Source organism: Triplophysa rosa, linkage group LG14 (assembly GCF_024868665.1).
Source record: "Triplophysa rosa linkage group LG14, Trosa_1v2, whole genome shotgun sequence".
In the NCBI taxonomy this organism is placed as follows: domain Eukaryota; kingdom Metazoa; phylum Chordata; class Actinopteri; order Cypriniformes; family Nemacheilidae; genus Triplophysa; species Triplophysa rosa.
The window spans coordinates 17,491,731-17,517,138 of NC_079903.1; the positions used below are offsets into that span (position 1 = coordinate 17,491,731).

At 36.8% G+C, this 25,408-nt stretch overlaps 2 protein-coding genes across 4 annotated transcripts in view; both read left to right on the plus strand.

The window, feature by feature from the left end:
* Nucleotides 1–3,373: 3,373 nt before the first annotated feature.
* rxfp2b (relaxin family peptide receptor 2b) lies at nt 3,374–20,114 on the plus strand. Of its 3 annotated transcripts, none has more exons than XM_057351841.1 (18): nt 3,374–3,660; nt 5,856–5,996; nt 6,254–6,331; nt 6,457–6,562; nt 7,374–7,445; nt 8,431–8,502; nt 10,059–10,130; nt 10,717–10,788; nt 12,036–12,110; nt 13,207–13,278; nt 13,590–13,661; nt 13,784–13,855; nt 15,356–15,427; nt 15,727–15,798; nt 16,030–16,259; nt 17,170–17,580; nt 18,634–18,852; nt 19,199–20,114. In XM_057351841.1, exons 1-18 carry the CDS (start codon nt 3,579–3,581, stop codon nt 19,459–19,461), a joined length of 2,253 nt encoding a protein of 750 aa, XP_057207824.1. In that variant the 5' UTR covers nt 3,374–3,578; the 3' UTR covers nt 19,462–20,114. The 3 variants fall into 3 exon arrangements, with proteins under 3 accessions (XP_057207824.1, XP_057207825.1, XP_057207826.1); XM_057351842.1 differs by having other exon boundaries at nt 5,859–5,996; XM_057351843.1 differs by lacking the exons at nt 5,856–5,996; nt 6,254–6,331; nt 6,457–6,562.
* Nucleotides 20,115–20,370: 256 nt separating this feature from the next.
* frya (furry homolog a (Drosophila)) overlaps nt 20,371–25,408 on the plus strand; it is a 64,441-nt gene continuing 59,403 nt past the window's right edge. The window contains exon 1 of the mRNA XM_057350815.1: nt 20,371–20,491. The gene's annotated coding sequence lies outside the window, so the exon portion shown is untranslated. The remainder of the gene's footprint in view (nt 20,492–25,408) is intronic.

The window sequence follows — 25,408 nt, forward strand, 5'->3', positions numbered from 1 at the left end:
TCCTGTCTCAGCTTGTCTGCTCAGTGGTTTGTCTAATCTACATGCTCGAGAGGAAAATATCTCCTTAATTTAAATGGCAATGTAATGTGAATGTATTTATTACTGTTTGCTTTCCTTTTACAAACACATCTAAATCTGGAATTGTACAAGCAATACAGCGAGGTCTATAGGTCTTCAAGAAATGCTTATATGTTATCAACAACAACATTTGAGTGAAGAAATAAAATATAAAAAAGTCCAGACTGAAAATGAACAAAAGTCTTGTGTATTCCAGCCTTAAGTGACCTAGTAAAATTTGCCAAATCTTTAATAATTAGTTTTTTTTATATCTCATTCATAGTCTTTGTATCTCTGTATACACAGGTGGTGATGTGTAGTTTTAATCTTTTTGCAAATAAAACACGGAGGTCATGTGGGAACACATACTGATAATATGTATACCTTAAATGCACTGTAAGTTTGCATAAATGTAAATGGATCGTTCTCTGAATGAATAACGTGATAATTGCTGTTCTTCAGGTTTCTATAGAAATTTCAAGGATAAGGTAGCCTTAGGGTGCCTGCACACACATCCAGATTTTATGATTTTAAGTGTGTAGCTTTTGTTTATATGCATGTGTAACAAACCTACCTGTCCTAATAGCTCCGCCACAGCTACCATTCTCATTAATGATTGATGGTTAGACTCGGTTAAAACAGTTAACAGTAATGCATATCTATGTTTTACACATGAGTTGTTCACAAACCCCAACTCGACCCTAGAGAACTAGTTAACTACAGGCCTATATCAAATCTACCTTTCATAGCTAAAGTTCTGGAAAAGGTAGTTTCAACTCAATTATGTTCCTTCCTCCAAAGGAATGACATCAATGAAGAATTCCAGTCTGGATTTAGAGCATGTCACAGTACAGAGACTGCTTTGATCAGAGTTACAAATTATATGCTATTGGCGTCTGACCGAGGTTGTATCTCGTTATTGGTGCTGCTAGACCTTAGCGCTGCATTCGACACCATTGACCGCAGCACACTCCTACATAGACTCGAAAATTACATCGGCATTAAGGCAATAGCTTTGAAATGGTTTAAATCTTATTTATCCGACCGTTTTCAATTTGTAGCAATAAACAATGAGGTGTCACGCAAATCGCAAGTCCAGTACGGTGTACCACAGGGCTCAGTCTTGGGGCCTCTGCTCTTCGCATTATACATGCTACCTCTAGGAGATATAAAAAAGCAACACAGAGTTAGCTTTCACTGTTATGCTGATGATACTCAACTTTATATTTCCTCGAAGCCTCATGAAACAGCAGTTCCATCAAATAATGGAATGCACAGTTGATATAAAAAACTGGATGAGTAACAACTTTTTATTACTGAACTCGGACAAAACAGAAGTGTTGCTTATTGGACCGAAAACTGCTATAAATAACAACCAAGAATACTGCTTAAACGGATGTTCCATAAAACCCTCGTTATCAGCTAAGAATCTTGGCATTCTATTCGATAGTAATCTGTCATTTGAGAGCCACATCGCCGACACTTGTAAAATTGCGTTTTTCCATCTTAAGAATATATCTAAACTACGTCATATGCTGTCAATGTCAGATGCAGAGAAGTTAATTCATGCATTCATGACATCAAGACTCGGTTACTGTAATGCACTGATAGGCTTATTACAAAAACTCCAACTGGTCCAGCTCGAGTTCTTGCACGTACAAAAAAGTATGAGCATAGCCCGGTTCTGTCAACCTTTTACTGGTTACCTATAAATCATCGCATTAACCTTAAAATCTTGCTTATTACCTATAAAGCCCTCCTCTGAGGGTTTAGGCTGCATAAATTAGATCAACCGGAACCACGGAACGGTACTCTACTCTCAGATGTCTTGTCTCATTATTCCAAGGGTACCACAGAAGGCAGGATGCAGTTCATGCCCAGACCTGATGGTAGAGCGGAGAATGGGACCTGACAAGAGCTGAGATGATAGAGCTGGATAAAGAAAGACTTGATACGTCTAAACTACAAAATTGCTATTAGATTATTAATGATAATCTTAAATCTATAAATTACTTTATTACTAAGTTTATTTATTTTTATTTAGCCTTGTTGTGCAAGCACTGTCGAGCTTGTGCAGAGGCAGCAGCTTTTGCCAGAGGGATCCCCTGGTTGGGCCTGTTTTTTTTTTCCTCGATTGGAGTTTTGGGTTCCTTGCCACCGTTTGCATACTGTTTTGCACTATTTGCCTGGCCGGGGGGGGCTGCTTTAGAATTAGAATGTTAAAGTTTTACATAATTAATATTGCATATAGGAATTTATAGTCTGTTTAATATTTGTGTATAAATAACCTGTGTTTCTCTTTACTTTATCTTAAATGTGTGCTTTCACTGTGCGTGTCTGTGTGTGCGCGTGCTTGTCTGTGTGTGCCCGTGCGTGTCCATGTGTGTGCGCATTTGTGTGTGTGTCTATGTCTATGTGTGTTAGTACGTGTGCATATTGTGTGTGTGGAGTGTTTTGTGTGTGGGTGTGTCTTGTCTTTTTTTTGTTTTACATGTATAACTTTAAATGTTTTGCTTATAGTCAATATGTCTCGCGTACAGCTGCTTTGTAACAATGAAAAGTGTAAAAAGCGCCATATAAATAAACTTGACTTGACAAACCAGTTGGAACATCATGTATATAACAATGAGTTCAGTGGCTTTGGAACCAAGCAATTGAAAAAGCAGGCGGATGAAGAGAAGGTGATCTGTGCTGCTGTCATTGTGTATTGTAAATCTCACCACCGCAGTAGGCTGTGAAATAGGGATTTTCCTTCTTAAGGCCTAATGTATAAGAGGTTTGGTCTGACCCAAAAGAAACTAAAAAGAAGCAAAAACGTTTTTGTGATTTTGCTTTTTTACTAGCTGTTTATCCATAACTCTCCTTACATTTAAATAATTTTATGTATCTGGCAGATCCTTTTAGCCAAAACAACTTACAATGCATTTTAAATTGTTTTTATCAGTGTGTGTGTTTTGTGGACTTCAAACCTATGACCTACAAATTGAGCTCCTTTACAGTCTCTCATGTGTTGTAATGTATAATTGTTTATTATAAGTAATAACCGGAATTATTAACCTTATAATAATAATATGAGAATGTCTAAAAAATAATGTTCCTTAACGTTCTTTGGTTCAGCTTTTGACTCGAGGGTTCTTTGGGGAACCAAACCAGTAATCCACTTGTTATTTACACACAGTAAAGGTATACCACAGATTTACAAATGAGGATGAGCAGATTCCATGGCAACAACACAAAATGAGATCACGCGCTGATCTTATCAGATGTCCCTCTCTCTCTCTCACTCTCTCTCTCTCCGCGCGCGCACAAACTTTTCCAAGCTCTACGTTTAAGAGATGACAGATCGCCACCTGCATTCCCGTCCGTACCCCAAGCATTTGTGCGTGTGTGCTCGCGCGTTCACAGAACACGCGCGCCGGTGTCAAGACGCGTTTGATGGACACTGTCTGGACAAAGCATTTGTGTTTGGATAAAATGTAGTTGGACACGTAAATGTATACACACACTGCCTCGGAGCTACAATGAGATCTGAAAAATCCGGTTTTTCATTGGATTTAATTCTGATATGGATGTTTTCAGCTTTATCGATATCAACGATCAAAGGTAAGACTTTAATGCCAGTGCTGGGTTGTTTTGGATTAAAATAAAACATTTAGAATCTTTTCCAGCCATAAAGTAACAATGAGCAATATTGATATAATATTGAATAATCTACAGAATTTGGTAATTTTACCAATTATGTTAAAATTGACATTTACTAATGCATATTTTAAATCAAAAGTTGTGTTAATATTAGTTAAATCACAGTGAACTGTATTGGCATGAACTAACATGATTAAAATTCGCTGAAAATCTACATTGCTCATTGACAGTACTAATGTTAATAAATACAACGTTGTAAGGTGTTACCCTGTTATGTTTTACTGTTAGTTATCGATTTAAAAGTTGAACAAAATTGACCATGTTTTTGGCATGATTGATTATCATTTGTAGTACCATGGTTTTACTACAAATATAAACTTTGGTGAAATTATGGTGAGATCATTATAAAGGTTACTAAACCTCGTCTTTTGTCATTTTTGTTTTGTCTGCAGCATAGACATCAAGTTTTGTACATGATAAAGATAAAATGTTCAAATGTCTTTCAATCTGAACCTTATTTGTATGTACTGTAACTCATTGGAACAAAAGCATGCAATGAAAAGGGCTGTAATTGAGACTTCACTATGTCTGTTAAATACATTTTAACTTTTTTTCTTAGATGTTTTACTCAATTCATTGATTTGTGCCAGTGGTTTTGCTCGGTATACGCTCTTAAGAAACAGACATAATGTCAAAATGTTTTGGGTGACGAGGCACAAGTCAAGGGTTTGTTATTCCTTAATTCAGGTTAACTATAGATCTATTATAGTCAAAGTAACTGTGTTTTGTGTCAGATTGATAACCATTTGTATTACCATAGTTTTACTACAAATACCACTGTTAAATTACAGTATAGTTTGTGGTGAGACCATAGTAAATGTGTGGTTAAAATGGTTTTGCTACAAACTAAAAAAGGGTAGTAAAGTTAAACTATTGTTAATTTTAGTAAGGGATTATGTGCTCCCAAAATAGCTTGATTGAAAGTGTTTGTGCATTGCATCAGTAAGTTAATAAGCTGATACTTCAAATACTTGAAAGTATGTACAGTTTAATGATTTAGTAGCCTACTGATTTTAGGATTTCCATATCCAAAGTACATTAACGTATTTAGATAAACAGTAAGTGAGCTATTTGTTTCTGCGTGTACACTGTCAGAATTTAGTTTTACCCTTTCTGTCGCAGGGACCCTTAAATTCCCCGTGAATCTGAAGTTGCGATCGTTTTTACTTCCGTATTTTGACGCATTTCCGAGTGAAATGGATTTTCTAATGAGAAGAATAGTGAGCGTGGCTTTCGTCTTTGTGATTTGATTGGATGTATAAAAACAGCCGTTGCATTTTGAAATGGAACTGGCAGCACACTGACAGTTGAAGGGGAGGAGTTAACAGATGCTCCGCCCAAGCCGTCTAACATAGTCATTTAAGATGCAAGTCATTACAGGAAGAAAGTGCATTTTCAGATTTTAACAAAAGATTATGAGGGCACAGTAATTAAAAAAAAAAGAATGACCCACATTGATAAACTATTTACAATAAACGCTGCAATATTTCATGAAAAAATGGGCATTGTCATTTTTAATTTCACTGGGACTTTAAAGGTGTAATATACTGTATATCTGTGTTCTGCTTATTTGCTTATGTTCTTCTCTCTTTTTAAGATGCACCTTAGTGCGAAAAAACTGTCAAACAGTAGATTTGCATTGCAGATTTGCACTGATTGGAGTTCATTGCTCACATTTCAGCCTAATGTTCTAGTATTTGAAGCATGTGGCATCTGCACATATTGTATAAAGAAGTACGAGTGTTATAATCTAACACTCAAAGGAACTCGATTCATTTTGTCATAGTCTGCATATTTTTTTTTTATCTAGGCATTTAGAAGTATTCACACAGATGAATATTATCTATTACTGAACGAAGATTTGAATGAGGCCAATCATTAAACATATGAATCTCCTTGTTCTTGTTCTGTTCTGACATGTGTAATGGCTCTTTATTAATGTGTCTATGCTTATAAACACAACATCTTAAAACAACAAATATACAAAGAAACAAATATAGCTAAAAATATATATTTTTATTTCATATCACCTTTAAATGACCGTAGATGATTTAAAAGCCATAAAAACTAAAGCATGTTCTTGTGTGTCGTCTAAGCAGCTGGGCTGGACAGCAGGCCTGTTCAAGAATGTCCGCTGGGTCACTTTCCATGTGGGAATGTGAGCATTTGTTTGCCGCAGGTTCTTCACTGCAACGGCCAAAATGACTGTCCTAATGGAGCTGATGAGGAAAACTGTGGTTAGAGCCGTTTCATACTCTTAAACAAACACAGATTTCTTTACATAGTTGTATATTTACTTAATATGCCCTGTTGGTGTCTATTATAACTGCACGGCTTGTTACCAGATAAATAATATGAATATTGATGAAAACAGTATATTTACTGTATAATCACCACAAACCTTTAACTAACAGTGTTTGTGTCTGTTTTTGTGTGTGTGTTCAACTTGACCTCTTCTTGGTCGACCATTGAATTTTCGGCCATCTCTCTGAAGGGGATAACAGTGGTTGGGCAGACCTCTTTGACCGGACATTTAGACGGGTTTTTCCGCAAGACCTGGCAACAGACTGCCGTAAAAAATTCACTTAATCTCACGAACACAGTATTTTTAAGGCTGGAATGACTTGGCAAAAATCTTACATGCATGATATCTACTGTAATTTTGTGTGTGTGTGTCTTTTCTGTCTTGTCTTTTAGATGTGGAGCAGTTCCCTCATCTCTGTCAGTGCATTAATACAGAGGTTGACTGCGTGCGTGTCAGTTTGAAGTCCATTCCGCAGGTGTCAACAAACGTTACCTCCCTGTACGCAGCCTTCATTCAAACTTGTATTGTCAGCATGCATACTGAATTAGAGCCATACTTTGCTATGGCTGATGTTGGTCCTGCTAACAGAAAGCTTACAGGTTTACTAGCAAGTAAAAGGATGTAAAAGGAAGTAAATAAGATTAAGACTGTGAGTCGGGTCACACTTTTGGGTCTCACAGTGGAATAGATAGGTCACGCATAGATGGCTGTTGTGGCGACAACACAAAAAGGAGTGTAGTCCAATTATAACTATGCAGCAGTAATGACGCTGGTTTTGATATCTTGCCATAAAGTATTTTTGAATTGTATATTTCATTCATACAATGACAAGGAAAGTATAAACTATACACCATTTCGGAAGACGTAAACAACGCTGGTCGAAAGCTGGTCCAGAAGAACTTCCTGTTTCAGTTTTACACAAACATTTGAACAAAAGACAACCAACAGAACATTTATAACCAAATCTAAATGTTAAACTTATATCTTTAGGATTGTATTATATACAGTATGTAAGGTATAATAATAAATAAATAAAAACTGAAACCGGAATTGCTTCTGAACTAGTGTTTACATTTTGGAAAGTGGTAGGCCTATACCCAATTAAAAGAGACTTTTTTGTTGTCATTTAAAAATATTTTGGTTGACCTTGAGAAACCTGTCTATGGGGGTTCTGGAATAAAAATGTTTGCTTCTGATAAAAAAAACCTAAATGACATTTAACTAAGAGTGGAGGTCTTTATAAAATATAATATTTAACAAAGTAATGTTAAAAATGTTTTAAGACATCTGTTTGTGTTGTTTTGGACAGGTCCTTGAAGAGCAATGAGATTCGCATAATACCTGATGAGGCTTTCATCAAATACATCCATCTACAGAGACTGTGAGTATAAATACATATTTCTGTTTGAGCCCTGTTGCGTTCAGGACAAGCCAAACTTGTGTTGAAAGGTATCAAAGCAATGTTAGCGCTGCAAACAAGGTCTACAGTCATTGATTTTGTAAAACCTTGCTAAGGTAGACGGTTAATCTTAGTCTTACATTGACTTTAATGAGCCATGCAAATCTACACAAAGAATCTTGTATAATGGAACTGACGGTCTGTACCACTAATGCTCTGTTTCTGTGACACACACAAAAAAACTATTGGTTTCTTAAGCCGATACTAAAAAAACTAAGAGTGAAGTCTGTTGATTAACACTCATGATCACATTTCTGCTGCATCTGGGTTTTATTATGAGGCCATGGGCACCTTCATTTACAGTAAATCCAGTTTTTTCCCGCTTCTTAATCTCAACGTTGGCAGGTTCCTTTACAGCATGCCATCAAACCTTGGATTCTCTTTGTTGCTATCTTGTGAATAATGACCCTATTAAAAGAACCAGCAGATGGGCTTTAGGCTAAAAACTGATGTGGACAGGCATGAAAATGCTGTGACAAGCGTTTAGTTGTTTATTCTAAAGAAGATGCTAGTGTACAATGGAATTGCTAACTGACATTACATTAACACATATGCCATTTTTACTCACAATAATCCACAAATGCATAATATCAAACACTTGATAAATGGTTATCTGGGCAAACCATTAAAATACTATTTGGTTGTAATCTCTGCTCAACAAGATGCATATATTTTATGTATAAAGTATAATATCACTTCTGTCTTTAATACCTTTAATAGATTAAGCATGCATGGTTTAAATAAAGTTGAGTTGCTTTATAAATAAAGTTGAGTTTGTTTGTTATTAATAAATACAGTACAGTATGTAGTAAAATCCCCTTTTTTAACAGGTTAGCTGTCACTCAACCCCACAGTTGTGTTTAACCCAACCACTTGTTGTCCTAATTGCAGATTGTTTCTTCTCTAGATTTCTCCAGGATAATTGCATTGGCACTGTTTATCCTGAGGCGTTTACTGGGTTATACAGACTGCAGAAACTGTAAGTGCCTGAAACAACCAATAAGCTGTTGACGAACAGAGATTGTGTTAAATATTTCCACAAAACTTATTTCGCAATAAATGTTGGCAACTAAACATATATTTAATACAAAAATGTTTTGAGGAGTTTGTTTTCAAAAACACTGTTTTTGAAAACACTGTTTTTATATCAGTCAAACTGCAAATGCAGTTTGACTGATATAACTTGGAATGAACAAATACGATTTTTTACAAATTAAAAAAACCTCTTCTTTTGTTTTTGATACAAAAATCCATTGAAGTTCTGAGAAAAGATCCCAATTAACACTTAAAATGTTTAATTTAATAGAAATATTTTAGTTACTCAGATTTACTTAAAGGAAAAGTTCATCTCAAAATCAAAATTATGTTATTTACTCACCCACATGACGTTCAACATGTTTTAAGACCTCCCGGCATCTTCGGAACACAAATAAAGATATTTTAGGTGACATCCAGAGATTACCAGGCCTTCTCATAGACATCATGGTTATAGTTGTTGTCAAGGTCCAGGAAAGTACTAAAGACATTGTTAAATTGGTCCATCCGCTCATAGTGGCTCAATTGAAAAAAAATTTAAGCGACGAGAATACTTTATGTGCGAAAAACAAACCAAAATAACGACTTTAATCGATATATTGTCAGTCTATGGTGCACGTTCACACTTCGACGCATGTGCATTCGGTGGGGGCAGACGTCGGTGTTCTGACTGACAACCCCGAAGCGCAACTCTGTGTTTACGAGCAGACGCACGCTGTATATAAGCTGATCTTCGCAAAATGTCTGATTATTTCGATTTTGAGGAAGACTTGCACTTTTTTGCCCAACCGAATGCACATGCGTCAAAGTACTCTCGTGAATGCGCACCATGGACTGAGAAGACAGAGGTGAATATATCGATTAAAGTCGTTATTTTGGTTTGTTATTCGCACAAGTATTGTTGTCGCTTCAAAAAAATTCAATTGAGCATGAGCTGATGGACCAATTTAACGATGTCTTTAGTACTTTAATTTACCTTGACAACAACTATAACCATGATCTCTCGGATGTCACCTAAAATATATTTATTTGTGTTCCGAAGACACCGGGAGGTCTTAAAACATGTTGAACGTCATGTGGGTGAGTAAAAAATGACACAATTTTGATTTTGAGTTGAACTTTTCCTTTATTTTTTTACTTACATTTACTCAATTTAAACAGTATATTTCATTGATTTTAGAGCTTTAAAATGTACAATTTTTTTTGAGTGTAAATTGTTTCACGTAAAATCACAGTTACATTTTTTAGAGTGCTATACTTTTCTGACTCTTTATTTTTGAATATATACACTCAAAATGGATGTGTTAATTTTAACACATTATTTGTGTTATCGTATTTAAGACATTATGTGATTTTTAATACAAGTTGTGCTAAAAATAAAACAAAACGTGTTGTCCCAAGAAATAACACAGAGATATTAATGTGTCCTTAACTCAACACAAAATGTGTTGTTTTGAACACAACTACATTTTAATGATAGACTCCCGTCTTGTGTTGCAGGTCACTGAGCCAGAACTGCATCTCTTTGCTTCCTCCTGACGTGTTCCGTGATCTTCATAAACTCAAGTGGTTGTGAGTAAAACCATAAACTAATGTCTACACATAAAAAAGCTCTTAAAACTGCCACGATTCAAGGACAAAAGGATTTAAGTGTTTGTATGAGTCATAAAATCCATATTAGAATAATAATTTGGCTGAGATAGCAGTAGTGGCCCAGTGTATACTGTAGGTTAGGACAACCATCACCGGAGGATAAATCATTACTGAATCATCCAAAACCACAGTTAAAACCATAGCAAACTTCGCAAAGTGTGGTTGGAACTACATTAATGCATTTGGCAGACCGATTTAGAGTGTATTCAGTCTTTATGTCTTTTTTTTAGTATGGATTACGTAATTGGAAGCACATCCCTGCATACATAAAAAAATTCTTATGAATTAGACGTAACAAAAAGAAGACTGAAATCTTATTATGATTTTAAAAAATGTTTTGAAATTGAAGCGTGAATCTGAATTAAAAACAGCTAGCAGGGCATCATCTTATCGGTATTAAAGCCATTCATTGTTAAGGTGAACTAAAACAAGACACCATTGTTACTTCATTATTTTAGCTGCGGTGGCTTACAAGTTTTGAATTTTTTCGTTTCATCTCATACAGAATTTTGGATGACAATCCTATCACAACAATTACAGTAAACGCATTTACCGGCCTGAATTCCCTGTTTTTCCTGTAAGTGTCATTGTTTATTTATCTTTAAAGAGTTACATTAACCTTTCTTGCTTTAATTGAAATGAATTCTGTTATTTGTATGCAAAGCGTGTCATTCTCCTCAACTAGCACTTCAAATGCACTTTCTGGTTCTGTTCATCTAATGCTCTGTCTAGATCAGAGGTGGGCAAACTACGGCCCGCGGGCCACATCAGGCCTCCCAAGCAATATCAAGCCCCCCAAGCAATTTCATCCGGCCGCCTGGCGGTTTTTAAATGTTTTCAGATTTACTAATTTGATGTAATACAGACAAAATCCATAGATGGCACGAGTCTGCTATGCAGCATACTAGTAAAAATGAAAAGAGAGGGAGACCTGCGCTATTGCGCTAGCTAGACTGACATTTTTAAACGCTGCGTTCGCGTCTCGTGTCTCGCGTCTCGTGTCTTTTGAAGCGCCTCCGCTGAGGCGGGAATTTCTGTTATCAAAAGCGCATCTCGAGACACTTGCCCTGAGCGCTGAGAAAGAGATACGGCTGTGACGTAGGGGTCTGCTGTTCTGCAATCGGTCACTATTGCTGAGAAATGTTCTAAGAGAGACTGCTTTTACTTTCAATTCTTATAAATCCGATTTCTGTGTCACTCCGCTTAATGGCGGAGTGACACAGACTGTGAAATGGTTCCTGACTTAGCTATATAAGAGTTTGGTTCCAAAATGAGATAACTCCGTTTTAAGAAACAATCAAAAAATCATGTATTTTTATAGTGCATTCCAATTAATATCAATCAAAGTGCAGTTGTTTGTTTATTTAAGCCATAATAACTAAAAAACACAATAAAAACATGATAATATAATAAAAAACATGATTTTTGAATTTTTTTAAAAACTTGAGTTTTAAGTTTACCCTTTTGGTTCAGCCCTCCACTATAGTCCCATTTCTCATGTGGCCCCTTGGGATTAATTGCACGCCCCTGAATTAGAGGAATATTTGAAAATGTCAAGAATAAAAAATTATGTATACTGTAAATTATTATAATAATGTGTCTTAAATGACAGTGCGCAAATGTTTTGCCATTTTTTTCAATATAAAAGTATAAAACACAGGGTAGAAGGAATTGCATGTACATACTCTACAGTATTTATCAAATTTCAGTTTGGAATAAATAAAAAAGATTTAATTTAATGTGCGAATAATATGCAGCCCTTAACAAGGATTCGAAAACATGATGTGGCCCTCTATGTAAAAAGTTTGCCCACCCCTGGTCTAGATCAATGGTGAACACGTCTATGGAACAGCTGCCTTCTGCCAGACTCTGCACCCACATGCCCTTCCTCAGCTGGCTGTAAGTATCTGCTTCTCTTTTACATTTTTATAATATAAATTACAACAAAATCTACCCAAGCAGTTGACCTTTCATTGGAAGACAGATATTCCTTTACTTGAGACTGGCAACGACATATGGCAGTCAGTTGCCATGCCAGTTGTCAAGACACATGTTGCATGAGTTGCATGTTAACGCAAAAGGATGCATGACATTCCAAACTGAATAGACTGTTAGATACAGGACAGTCATATTGGAAATATCTCTTGATTTCTGTGAATGGGATCAAATATCAGAATACTTTAAAATCCAATTGGATAAACTGCTTTTATTTGTTTTAGATACTCTATTAAATATAAAGTGATAATTTTCTTCTACTGTATAGAAATCCTAGTGCTGTTGGGAAATTTGGGCTCTAAAATATCCAAATTATTCCACGTATTCCTCCATAATCTTGTTTATAGCTGTTTCCTTGATTACCGTGAAATTGCAACACTGTTTTCCTTTTGTTGCAATATTAGAAATATTAGAAGGCTTATGTGAAAACTTGAATTTCTAACATAAAATTAAAGCGCAGCACAGTGCCAGAGAATGATGCAGGTACTCCCACTTCTTCATCATTGAAATGCTATTTAGATGAATAAGAAAAGCTTTTTTCTCATTTCATGAGTTACATCTAAAAGCGAAGGAAAGTCAGGAGAGCATTTCGAGAGCATATTCACTGCAAAAAACATCTTTAAAATTCTGACATTATTAATCTTCAGTCAAAAACCCCTAGCACACAGTGTGCATTTTTAGCGTTTTCCCTCTGTAATACCCTAGCCTGGTTTAAATGCTGTCGAAATGATACGTGGGGCTCATCCTTCTTGCTATCATCTCCGTGTAGCACAGGAACAGTATGTACTCTCCTCGGCCATTTGGTTTGTCACCGACAGCCAAGCGCAACAGGAAGATGAGGATTTTCCTTATCAGTCCATGCGTTTATCTGGTTTCAAGCAGATCCCATAAGCCTTTAGCTGGCATATTACTTTTTTATATCTTTTATTTGATTCCCATCAATGTGTTTGGTGCATTATGAATTTTCCTCTTAAAGTTATCGATATAATTCTCATCAAAGGGACTTTGAGGCCAACCGCATAAAGACTGTGAGCATGTCAACCTTTCTCACTTGTGAACATCTAACCGTGCTGTGAGTATTACTGTACCAAACACAGCGTTCTTTTAGAGCTGAAGAAAACACTATAAAAGTATACTGTGTTTATGACCCCCACAAAATAACATTCTGTTATTCTATAACGTCATACCGTATGTAATGTATGCCGTATGCTATTCTAACTTTGTAAGGGATAAAACATATTAGACTTGAGTGTCATGGACACCTATTTTGAGCAGATAGTGACTCAACAGAGTTTCTTTCAACGTGGATTGACAGCGTTGTATATTACAAACCCCCAGTAAAGCTCCTGTAGATAATGTGGATCTTCTGTCTCTGTTCTTTAGATCACTGAGAGATAATCTCATCAAGACTTTGCCAGAGAACACTTTTCATGACCTGCGCATGCTGGGAGACCTGTGAGTGACTGTGACACATTGCAGTCAATGCATGACAACAAAGAACAAGAGAAAAGATTATTGAGTTACTCTAGACACAAAGAGGGATTTTAGCATTTGACATGTCTTTATTGTTTTTACAGGGATTTGTCCATAAACCAACTACAGGCACTGCCAGTCAGTATATTCAGGGATTTGTCTTCATTGCAAATTCTGTGAGTATGAGCTGTCAAGTGAAAAATTAATTGGGGATTAAGATGTGAAAAATGGATTGTGAGTGTGTATTTTAAAGGGATAGCTCTCCCAAAATTCACATCGTTTTAAGCCTATATGTTAAATACAAAAGAAAAGCAGAATTCAAAGCTGCTAAACTGTTCCATACAATGAAAACGGATGGGGACTAGAGACAGATTAAATAAATTACAGATTTTTTTGGTGAACTATCTCTTTAAGATTCAGTGTGTAGAGTATGCACACATCTTTTGAAGATATGAAATATATATTAAAAGACCATTTCAAAATTCAAAAACAATTTATGAATTTACCATTTATAGGTATGTGTTTATGTAAAATGATCATTTTTGTTTCATTCTGTGAACTACTATCAAAATTTCTCCCAAATTTCAAATAAAAATATTGCTTCCATTTGCAGAAAATGAAAACTGGAGAAACAGGTCAAAATAACAGAAAAGATGCCCTGTAATTTTTAGACCTCAAATACTGTAAACAAGTTCATATTCACTTTTAAGCAATACAACAGTAATATTTCTACATGTATTTAGGAAAAGATCAAAAATATTTTTTTCTGATAACCTCAATTTTTATCACAGTTTTCATGTGTCTGGTCATTGCTGCCCAGGGGCGTAGCCAGAACTTTTTTTTAGAGGTGGCCAGGTAAGACCCAGTGATTTTATTAGGGTGACCAAAAAATCCTTACAGACAGAAATTCTTGTAACTTCTACTATAATTTACACCAATTCTTCATTACACATAGTTTGCTGGTCAAAAACATACACAAAGAACATAAAGTAAACTATTTATTTGCAATGCTTTCATGTGCTAACATTATTTTAAAATAATTTGCTAGCTATCCTTTGCATTTTTTATAGAAAATAAACGTTGCAGTACCCCAACTTAAACTTTCGCGAAAATGTAATTAATGAATGAAATCCAGTTCAACAAGACTGATTTTACTGACCTGATCCTTCTGCTCGCGATGAAATTCCATAATACACAGACAGTACCTGTCACGAAGCTGTTAGCAGCTGTTGAGCTATAGCGCTCAGACTGTTTGCGTCAGTGCGTCCGCGTATGACATCATATTAACGCGAGAGTAATGTTCTCGCGTTACTTTCAGTGCATACGCTAAATGATCTGCGCAGCACTCCATAAACTCCGACACACATCTTAAAACTGCTTCGCACAATAGAGGTGGCCAGATAGGTGGCCATCCATCATTCAGGGGTAGCCGTACCATGTAGCTACGCCCCTGTTGCTGTCGGTCTTTCACATTGCTATTGTATGACTTTGTCACTCCTGAGGTTTGATTTTGCCTAAATTCCACAGACACTGAACTGGAATTTCCACCATACATCCACAAATGCTGATTAAATGAAAATTTGGAATGGTTTCTTAATTTCCGCGGCTGTCTCTTTACTATATTTTTGTAAACTTTCTGATCAGCTCTTGTTTTGAAAGTGTGTTTTCTTTTGTAGGAATCTATCCCAAAACCCAATGGACCACATTCACCCAGGTCAATTTGACCATCTACTTCAGCTTCAATCTCTGTAAGTTAATTTTTTTATCCTAAAATATATATCCGTGTTATATTCTATAATAATCATATGTCAAATATAGTTTTCAAAGATATGTTCTTGAAACAGGGAAAGCCTCACGTGATGAGTCATAAAGATTAATTTAAACCGTAAGGTGGACGTCTCAGACTGGAGAGCAGATTGTCAATAAAAAAGAAATGCTTGATGCTCAGAGCTTGTAGACATTCAGAACGAGGCAGCATTTATCCGAGGACTAACAAAAGGCTTATGATAAAAGTCAATAAATACTAAAACTCTGTTTTTTTATACAGTGGCCTGGAGGGAGTAGAGATACCAAACATCCAGACGCGAATGTTTTGGCCCATGGCTAACCTTTCCTACATGTGAATAGATATTTCCATATTTATATATATATATTACATTGTCTTTATATATTTATATTTCTTATATTTTTGTTTTATTTTAAATAACATGTTATTTTTCTGTTTGCTGGCACTATAGTGTCAGAAATTAAGTGATGAATCTGTCATAGCTTGATTTAATATAAAACACTATTTAAATTATATTTGTATAAATATTACATATTCATTTAATCTTAACATTAATGTTTGCAGATATTTCAAGAAGTTCCAGTACTGCTCTTACGCCCCACACCTGCGCAAGTGTAAACCCAACTCAGATGGGCTCTCGTCTTTTGAAGATCTGCTGGCTAACGTTGTCCTGCGTGTATTTGTCTGGGTCATGGCTTTCATCACCTGTTTCGGGAACCTCTTCGTCATTGGGATGCGTACGGTCCTGCGGGCCGAAAACAACCTGCATGCTCTGTGCATTAAAGTTTTGTGCTGTAAGTAATAAAAGGTATACTCATTGCATTAAACTAACACCGTGTCTAAACCGGACGCGGTGCAACAAAAGAAAACAGAACGCATTGTAGTGTAGAACACAGTGTAGACGGGGTGTTATGGTTCCAACTGTGCGACATCACCTGTGTATAGCCTGAGAAACATACAACTTTCTCAAACCACACTAATGATGACAGAAGGGACATACATGTGTTTCTAAGGCTGTATCCGCTATATTTGGATAACAGCTATTATGAAACCCATGTGACGCAGGCAGAGACAGCTGGTACTTGTGGAAACCGTTTTCTAGGGCACCAAGCTCTCAAATGCACCCGTAATGGCCTCTTTATCATGTAGAAGCATATCACATTTGGAAGCTATAAATGTCTCCCAAAATTGTCATTTATTTTAAAATACGGTTGGATCAGTTGTCTCACTACAGAACTCTCCTGTCATTTATAGCTGTAGGCGTGTGAGAGCGGTTAACAACAATGTTATTTACTGTTGGACGTACTGGCTTTGATCGTCTGAAACCTGTGTTCCGTAGTCTCACTAACTGACTGTCTTAGGTAAAGTGTTTCACTGCTGACAGTTTCGGGGCTGATATCAAGCTTGAAAGGCTGTCATGATCGGACAGAAAATCTATCGCACTGTCACAATTCCCTATACACAGGATTCGCTCTCTATTACAATCACCTCCAGTAATCGATTCAAGGTCTTCCTAGTACGTCTTTGGTGTTGTTGACCCCCGTTGGCTTGAGTTACTGGGCTGGTGCCATGAATCAATGCACCCCGCCTGATGTACTGTAGGAACGGCTTCCAATTTGCCCTGCAATGTAATTACCACTCGTGGTTTTGTTTTCAAAGGTATCGAATGATATGCTATGTAAACAATGCTTCATTTGTCCCCAGGTGCAGATTGCCTGATGGGGGTCTATCTGTTCTTTCTGGGGGTCTTTGATGTGAAGTTTCGCGGCGAGTACAACAAGAACGCTAAGCTTTGGATGGACAGCCTGGAGTGTCACGTCATTGGCTTCCTGGCTATGCTGTCCTCTGAAGTTTCCGTCATGTTGCTCACTTACTTGACCATGGAGAAATTTCTCGTCATTGTTTTTCCTTTTAGCCACTTGAGACCGAGCAAGCGTCAAACTTTCGCTGTCCTGATCTCTATATGGCTCCTGGGTATCTCCATAGCTGCAGTGCCTCTGCTCAATGAAGAGATGTTTGGAAATTACTATGGACACAATGGAGTGTGTTTTCCCCTTCATTCAGAGCGTCTGGAAAAGCCCATTGCTAAAGGATATTCCACTGGCATTTTTCTTGGTAAGGATAAAGTAAAAAAACATTGAAGTTAGACTAATCCTGTAAAACAAATTTTTTTATGTAGTAAACATTTGCTTGGTAAAAAAATGGTAAAGATTTAATTATAAACTGTATACAGCCATTTTAAAACAATGTTGCATCAGCCTCACAAGGACTGGCAAGGCACAGAAATTTTGAAGAAGAAGAATTAATATAAAAATTATAATTTATTTATTCACCCTCATGTCATATAACTTTAGTCTATTTCTTCAGTTGAACAAAAATATTTTTATATTACAATAGTGTTGTGTTACCTTGCATGTGAGCCAACAATGTGACGCTTCAAAAACACATATGATGCTGCATTCCAATCCAGACACCTCGGATTTAGCATATTTCTCACCTCTAACCAGGAAATAACCTCTGGATTTAGTAACATTAAAAATATTCGGTAACGTTAAACCATTAATGTCACTAATGACTTTGTAATATCAATGTTCCAGAAACGATTTCCAGGTTGAGGTGGGAATTATCTTAAATCCGATGTTTCAGGAATGCAGACACGACGACAGCTTTCCTAGTAGTTCAGTGGTTAGACCATGGCGCTAGCAACGCCAAGGTCATGGGTTCGGTCCCAGGGATTGCATGTACTCTGATACAAATGTATAGTACAGTATAATGCAATGAAAGTAAGCGTCTGCCAAACGTAAATGTAACGAGTCGCGAGAACCAATAGCACGCGAGCACGTCTCAGCGTTTAGCGGTGTCGATGTGCCGCCATATTTGAACGTAACATTACCGCTCTGAATTTGTATGTTAAAATGGATACGACAGTTATCGATAAAGGAGCTCAAATATTTATCACTTGCTTTCACAAATGTATCGTTTCACGTTAGAATACATTTATTAACCCATTGGAGTTATTTGGATTACTTTAATGATGGATTTGTGTGCATTTAGCTTTGGTACTGTATAGGCCTATTGACTCCCATGCAGATAAAAAGTTGGCTTAGACCTGTACATTGCTGTCTGCTGTTATTCAATTAGTTTTGTTTTTATACGTAACCTGTGTAGGACTTAACCTGGTGGCCTTCCTCATCATTGTCATCTCCTACTCCAGTATGTTTTACTCCATCTACAAGACAGGCATCAATGCATCGGAGCTGCGCGGTCGGCTGCACAGGGATGTGGCCATGACCCACCGTTTCTTCTTTATTGTGTTCTCTGGTGCCCTCTGCTGGATTCCTATATTCCTGGTCAAAATCCTCTCGCTGCTACAAGTTGAGATGCCAGGTTAGTGTATAGGCTACTGTGTGTGTTCAGTGTAGAGAAATAGCCTTTACTCCTTTTTTTTAGAGAGAGAGAGATAGGAGAAATCATGAGGCTGTCACTAGTGATATAGGCTATTAATCATCAGACAATATTATAGACAGTCTGTCTTGAAGGTTTTGTGACTATATTTAACCAGCTACAATATGTGTTCATGGTCTGAGTTTATAGTAGATTGGAAAGAAATGATTTAGAAAAACAAAATGCCTTCTACATTTAATATTATCTATCTGTCTTCCTGCTGTTTCCACACATGTATATTGTATATTTTACAAAAAAAATGTATTCTCTTATCTTTTATCTCTCTCAGGAACCATCACGTCATGGGTTGTGGTCTTCATCCTCCCCATCAACAGTGCCTTAAATCCCATCCTGTACACGCTGACCACCAGCTTCTTCAGAGAGCAGGTGGAACTTTTATGGTGCCATTGGCAGAGGCAACCAAAGCTCAAACCGGACCGCAAAAGCCTCACCAGTTCTGTTATGTACATAGACCCATCGAGATCTTCCTACTACCATCGCAGCTACATTCCACAGACGTCTATTTTAGGCATAAATGCCAGCTATAGATGAGGGTGCCCTGCATAAGCAGATACACAGAGTTAAAAAAGTGCAAGAGACTTTAAAGGCGTTTTTAAAGCTCTTTGGTGTTCCACTGGAAACGTCTTAGCGTCATGGACTGAGATCGGAACTGTTCTCGTGAAGCAGTAATGGTCCTTCACGTTGTAGGTTTGTGCTTGATCGTGCATCTGAAGATGTGGTTGGACATGGCAAATGAAGAGAAAGCACTGTTTGTTAACAAACCAAAATGGATGAATCTTCTGCTATCTCACTTTTTAGTCAGTTTTCGTCTGATCAATGTGAGAGATGTGCCTAGACAGAGTGCTGGTTGTCTCATGTGAACTAAATGAAGTGGACAGATATTTGTATATATGATGTATCATTTCTGTATGTGTCATTTAGGTTGTCTAAGAAACAATTGTCTGGCGTTGATTTTTTTTACAAAACATTAATGTAACCTTCTCCTTAATTCATTTTTGTTTTTTAAGGCAGTCAGAGATATTATGTGGTTCACATTATTTTTACTCTTGTTGACTCTAGCAGTAGCAAGAATGTAAAACTGACTCGTGTTTTCAATTCATACAGTTTACATTCCTCCAGTTTTATACGTTTTACAAGCTATAATAAAGTTTGTTTTCATCACAGTTGTTTTAAAAGTCCCGTTAAGCAACAGATAATATTTCCCAAGGAAATAATGTTAAAAAATAACTTTGGAATTAATAATAAATAAATAGAATAAATAAATAAATAATATCTAAAGAATTTTTCTTTCTAATATTAACTTTAATTAAACCAAAACTGTAGTAAAAACTTGCGGAATGTGGTTACCATGGCATTTATTTTCAAGAGCGCATGACCCTATCGCTTTCAGAGGGAGGGGCTTACCTTGGCGGGAGGAGCTAAACCTTACTCGCTTCTCGGTTGATTGACAGTTACAACGAGGCAAAGGCTGCCCATACCTCAAGGCAAGTGCGTGAATTCACCGCGATCCCATCAACTTTTAAAAATGGAGCTGTAATCGCGTACAGTCGTCTTCTCTGAGGTACGTTTATCAGTTTATTTCAGCGACCACGCGAATTAGACTGTTATATCTGTAAATCCAAACTCTCCATAAAATATTCATAACTTTAACCTATCTCTTCAACTCCAATCCCTGAAATTGCGCTGTACGTTACCTGCAGTAAGCGTTATAATGTCTGTCATGGTAGTGGGAAAGTGATGCGTGATGAGGCTGCAACATGTTGCGCATGTGGATATTTTGGGATGAACTAGCATCAAACACAAACTGACGTCTCTCCATTTAACTTGAAACGCAAGTGCGCAACTATTCTTTTTTATGTTTTTTTTAACTGTAAATTTAGTATTGACTGTCAGTTTGCTGGCATGCTCGTTTATATGATCGTACATACTAATTTCAAACCCTTAGGCAGGTTTCTGTGACTGCTATCGCTAATACTACAGGTGCGATACGTTATTTAAATACCTGTTGTTTGGAAATTCAACAAAAAAGAAGAACAGTAAATGCTAAATATGCCAAGATCTTATTTAAAAATGTACATGTGTGTAAATGGGATCATATTGGAAAGAGTTGTTATGTAAAACATTTTTACATCTTTACATACGTTTAAAGTGCAGTTTAACAAAAGTGTAATGTTTAAAGGGTTCTCCCTGTCTCTTATGAAGGTTTTATGAGACTATTTGTTAAATTTAGACATGGATATAAAATATTTTGAAATATAACTAATAATTTAGATGCTAAGAAGCATGATGTAATGTATAATGTAGGAGGACGCATGTGAATTGTTTGTGTGAAGGTGCATTTGTGGTTGCAAGCAACTACAATGTCGTGTCTGTTTTCTATTATATAATAATGATGATTCTTGCTTGTGGAATAGGAAATAGAATCACACTAAAGTGAATCTATCAGAGAAATGTGAATTGACCTTTCACAATGTAAGTGATTTGTTTTAACTCGCTTCACTTTGTGTAGCTGTCATCCCAGAGAACACAGCAAAGACTCAACTCGGAGCATTTCAAGACATCGCTTTGATCAGAACATCCCAGCTTGTTTCTCAGGCAACCGTGCTGCCGTTCACTACTATAAATATGCGAGTAGGTGGGCAGGAGTTTTATAATCTGCTATAATTTACATAGTCGTGTTCTTCCTCCAGCTTTTTGTGTTCTTCATGTTGTGTTTCCCTACTGTTTCATCTTGAGTGCATATGAATATCTCCAATTAACCTGGAGTTCAGTTATGACTTTGGCATGCACGTTGCACATCAGACAAAGGCCTGATGCCCAGCGTCTTCACCTGACACCTGAGACACCTGATGTCTTTTGTGAGTGCTAGGCGCTTGATGGTTGAACCCGAGTCAACGGCTGATTTCCTCTTTCCATCTTGAAGACTGAACAATGAGCGTTTGTTAGACGTATCGATGCCGCCTGCAGAAAAGAACGGAATCACCTGGCTGTAACTGGATATAAGCGGTGCTGCTGGTGTCAGTGCCACTGTCTCTCTTTGAAGAGTTGCTAGCTCCACCCCTAAAATGTTACCTAGCAGTTTGATTGGATGCCAGATATTAGCCCCGCCTCTGCCCGCTAACAAGCAAGCAGTTAGAGAGACAGGTGCAGGGTGAAGACCCAGATGCCCTGAAAGACCCCATTATCACTAGAGCTGAAAAAAGAGTACTTTCATGCAGAAAACATGAGCCTCTTAACCCTGGGAAAGATACGCTCATTGGCAAGCTCTGAGGATGAAGCTTCAGTTTTTATTTCAGTGAAAGGGCCTAAATATGTCTGAGATCTGAGAATTCACAACAGAAGGTATTTTGAAAAATATTGGTCCCCATTGACGTTTTTTGGTTACCAACATTCTTCAAAATATCTTCTTTAGTGTTGTGTAGAAGAAAGAAAATCATACAGGTTTGAAATGACAAGAGGTCATGTAAACAATGACAGAATTTTAATTTTGAAGGTGAACTATTCCTTTAAGATTAGTCCTTGGTTGACATTTACAGCTTAAAGAAGTAACTCATCCAAAAATAAAAATTCGGTCATAATTTATTTAGCCTAAAACCTCTCTAGGACTCTTTCTTTGGAACACAAAGCAAGATATTTTGAGAAATGTCTTAGTGGTTTTGTGTCCAGGAAAAAGTCAGACGTGTTTGAAATAACATGAGGATGAGTAAATGATGAAAGAATTTTCGATAAAACTTTACAATAAGGTGCTATTTGTTACCAGCTAACATGAATTATTACACGGTTCGTTGGAATGCTTGATTCGGATTGGCCAATCGCGACATTTGCAGGTTCGTTATTCCCAGATAACAACCTCTCAAAACTAATAACGCACAGTAACCTGGATGCAGTAAATCATTTTGACAGGTTTTTTTGACAAATTAAATATAAATATGTCTTTTAATAACATATATGACATTATATTTACAAATGATTAAACCAAATTGCCTGTTTGTGACATTTGAATGTCGTTTCTTACCTTAAAACTGAAAGTAAACGGCTTTTCCTCACGGAAGGTCTGCATTCGGTAGAAATGAGCTAATAAAATATTTCAAATTCACATTTCATGTCCAGTTTTTTCTCATGTGCCAAGTAGCTGGGATAATGTACAAGCAGCCGGCTGTTATCGCCAAATACGCTTATTTCTGCGATAACAGCCGGCTGCCTGTACATTATCCCTTACTTATTACACGGCTCATTTGAATGCTTGATTCTGATTGGCCAGTCGCGACATTCCAAGGGTTGTTATTTTCAAATAACAACCGCTCAAAACTAATAACACCCTGTAACCCGGATGCTGCAAATCATTTTGAGAGAGGCAGTTTAATATTACACAAAAATGAATTATAAATATGTCTTTTAATAACATATATGACATTATATTCACAAAGGATTAAACCAATTTGCCTGTTCGTGACAGTTTCTTACTTTAAAACCGAAACTAAACGGCTTTTCCTCGCAGAAGGTCTGCATTCGGTAAAATGAGCTAATATTTCAAATTCACATTTTATGTCCAGTTTTTTTCTCATGTGGTAAGTAGCCATGTAATAAGCGGGATAATGTACAAGCAGCCGGCTGTTATCGCGAAATAAGCCCCTTCAGTGTGATACAAGACCCTCCGCTTCGCGTCGGGCCCTGATCACACTGTCGGGGCTTATTTCTGCGATAACAACCGGCTGCCTGTACATTGTCACTGTTAACATGAGTAAAATGCACCATGAACTAACATGAATAACTGTATTGACAAGAAATAACATTAACAAGGGTGAATAAATGCTGTAGAATTCTATTGTTCATAGTTAGTTCATGTTAATGCATTTACTACTGTAAACAAATAGCAACTTATTGTAAAGTGTTGCCAAATTTTCATTTTTGGGTAAACTATACTTTTAGGCATCCACATACTTTGTGGGGCCACTGTTTTGCTCTCAAATAAAAAATTGATATTTTTTATGATTTCTAATATAAAGTTAAACGTTTACTTAAGCTGTGTACATGTACTATGTGAATGAGAAGCAAGAGGCTGCTTCCTTAAAATGGTCAAAGTCTTGCTAGCTCCAGATGGCAGCCGAAGCACCTCGGCTGGACGTACCTGAGATCAGGTGCAGACTCAGAGCTCCTTTGATGAGTTACCTGATCCCTTGGCATTAAACTGTCGGCTGGTGTATGATACTAACTCTAATTCGGATTTCTTTGTTTCCTTTTTGCATATTTTGTGCAGTTGTCACTTTTCCATAATATAATATAGCCATTGAGTTTTGAGAGGTCACAGCCGTTTAAACATAATGTTCTTTTAAAAAGTGTTTGCAGTGGTCATTCAATGAATGCAAATGATTGAGGAATAACATGTGAGCTGGGTCAATAAGAGACAAAGTACACACGTCTAGCCCAGTGAGCCAGGTCCATTATTTGCATTGCGGCAGATATCATCAGATGTTTATTTGCTACAGAGTATTGCTGGCATGTGCAGAATCTGCAGATATTTACTTTCTCTAGAGTTTACTTATAAAGCTCGTCTGAGACTTAACTTTAACTGGTTTATTCTAATAAAAGGTGCTCATTAATTTTTCACCAGCCGTATGCAAATTCGAATGGCCCTCGCTATGGCAACAGCTTGTTGAATTCTCCCAGTTGCTGGTGGTGTTGGTTGCCTTGACCAAAGTGTTGCCTACTTTCACGGCTCACAGAGGCCATTTCAGGATCTTGTGAAACAGTTTTTGGCATTACTATTGAGTTGAAAGATTTTCTTTAAAATGCTTTTAAATGATCAGGGAATATATCTTTAGCAACCTACATTTATATGTATTTGGCCGATGCCTTTATTTAAAGCAACTTATACTTTCATGGAAGGTATACATTTTTGATCACGTTTGTTTGATCCCTGGAAATCCGAACGTTAACCTTTTATCACAGAGTGACCCGGAGGTGTACTGTATAGCTCTAAAAATGAGCTGTTTAGTGTATCTGATGTTGATAAACATTTTTGTAGACTTATGTATTGCATATTATCAGCAGTCCATTCGTTTGAAATTGCCTTCCTTGAAGGGAGAGTTCACCCAAAAATGAAAATTCTGTCATAATTTACTCTCAGATTGTTCCAGACTAAATTTCTTTGTTCTGCTAAACACAAATAAAATATTTGTAAGAATGTCAACAACCAAACAGATCTCATCCCCCATTGACTCTCATAGTATTTATTTTCCCTACTATGGCAGTAAATGGGGTAAGAGATCTGTTTGGTTACTGACATTCTTACAAATATCTTCCTATGTGTTCAGCAGAACAAAGAAATGTATACATGTTTGGGACAACCTGAGGTTGAGTAAATGGTGACAGAATCATTTCATTCTCGGGTAAACTATCTCTTTAAACACAAGTTTGTTTCAAGCATATTACTTATGCTTATGTACAGTACACTTGAAACTCTAGAGGGCGCCATTGC

Coding starts and splice junctions, on each gene's coding strand:
- rxfp2b (XM_057351841.1), top strand. CDS start 3,579: ATGAGATCTGAAAAATCCGGTTTTTCATTGGATTTAATTCTGATATGG. Junction 13,856..15,355: donor TTGTCTTCATTGCAAATTCT/GTGAGTATGAGC, acceptor TTTCTTTTGTAG/GAATCTATCCCAAAACCCAA. Junction 17,581..18,633: donor TTCCACTGGCATTTTTCTTG/GTAAGGATAAAG, acceptor TAACCTGTGTAG/GACTTAACCTGGTGGCCTTC.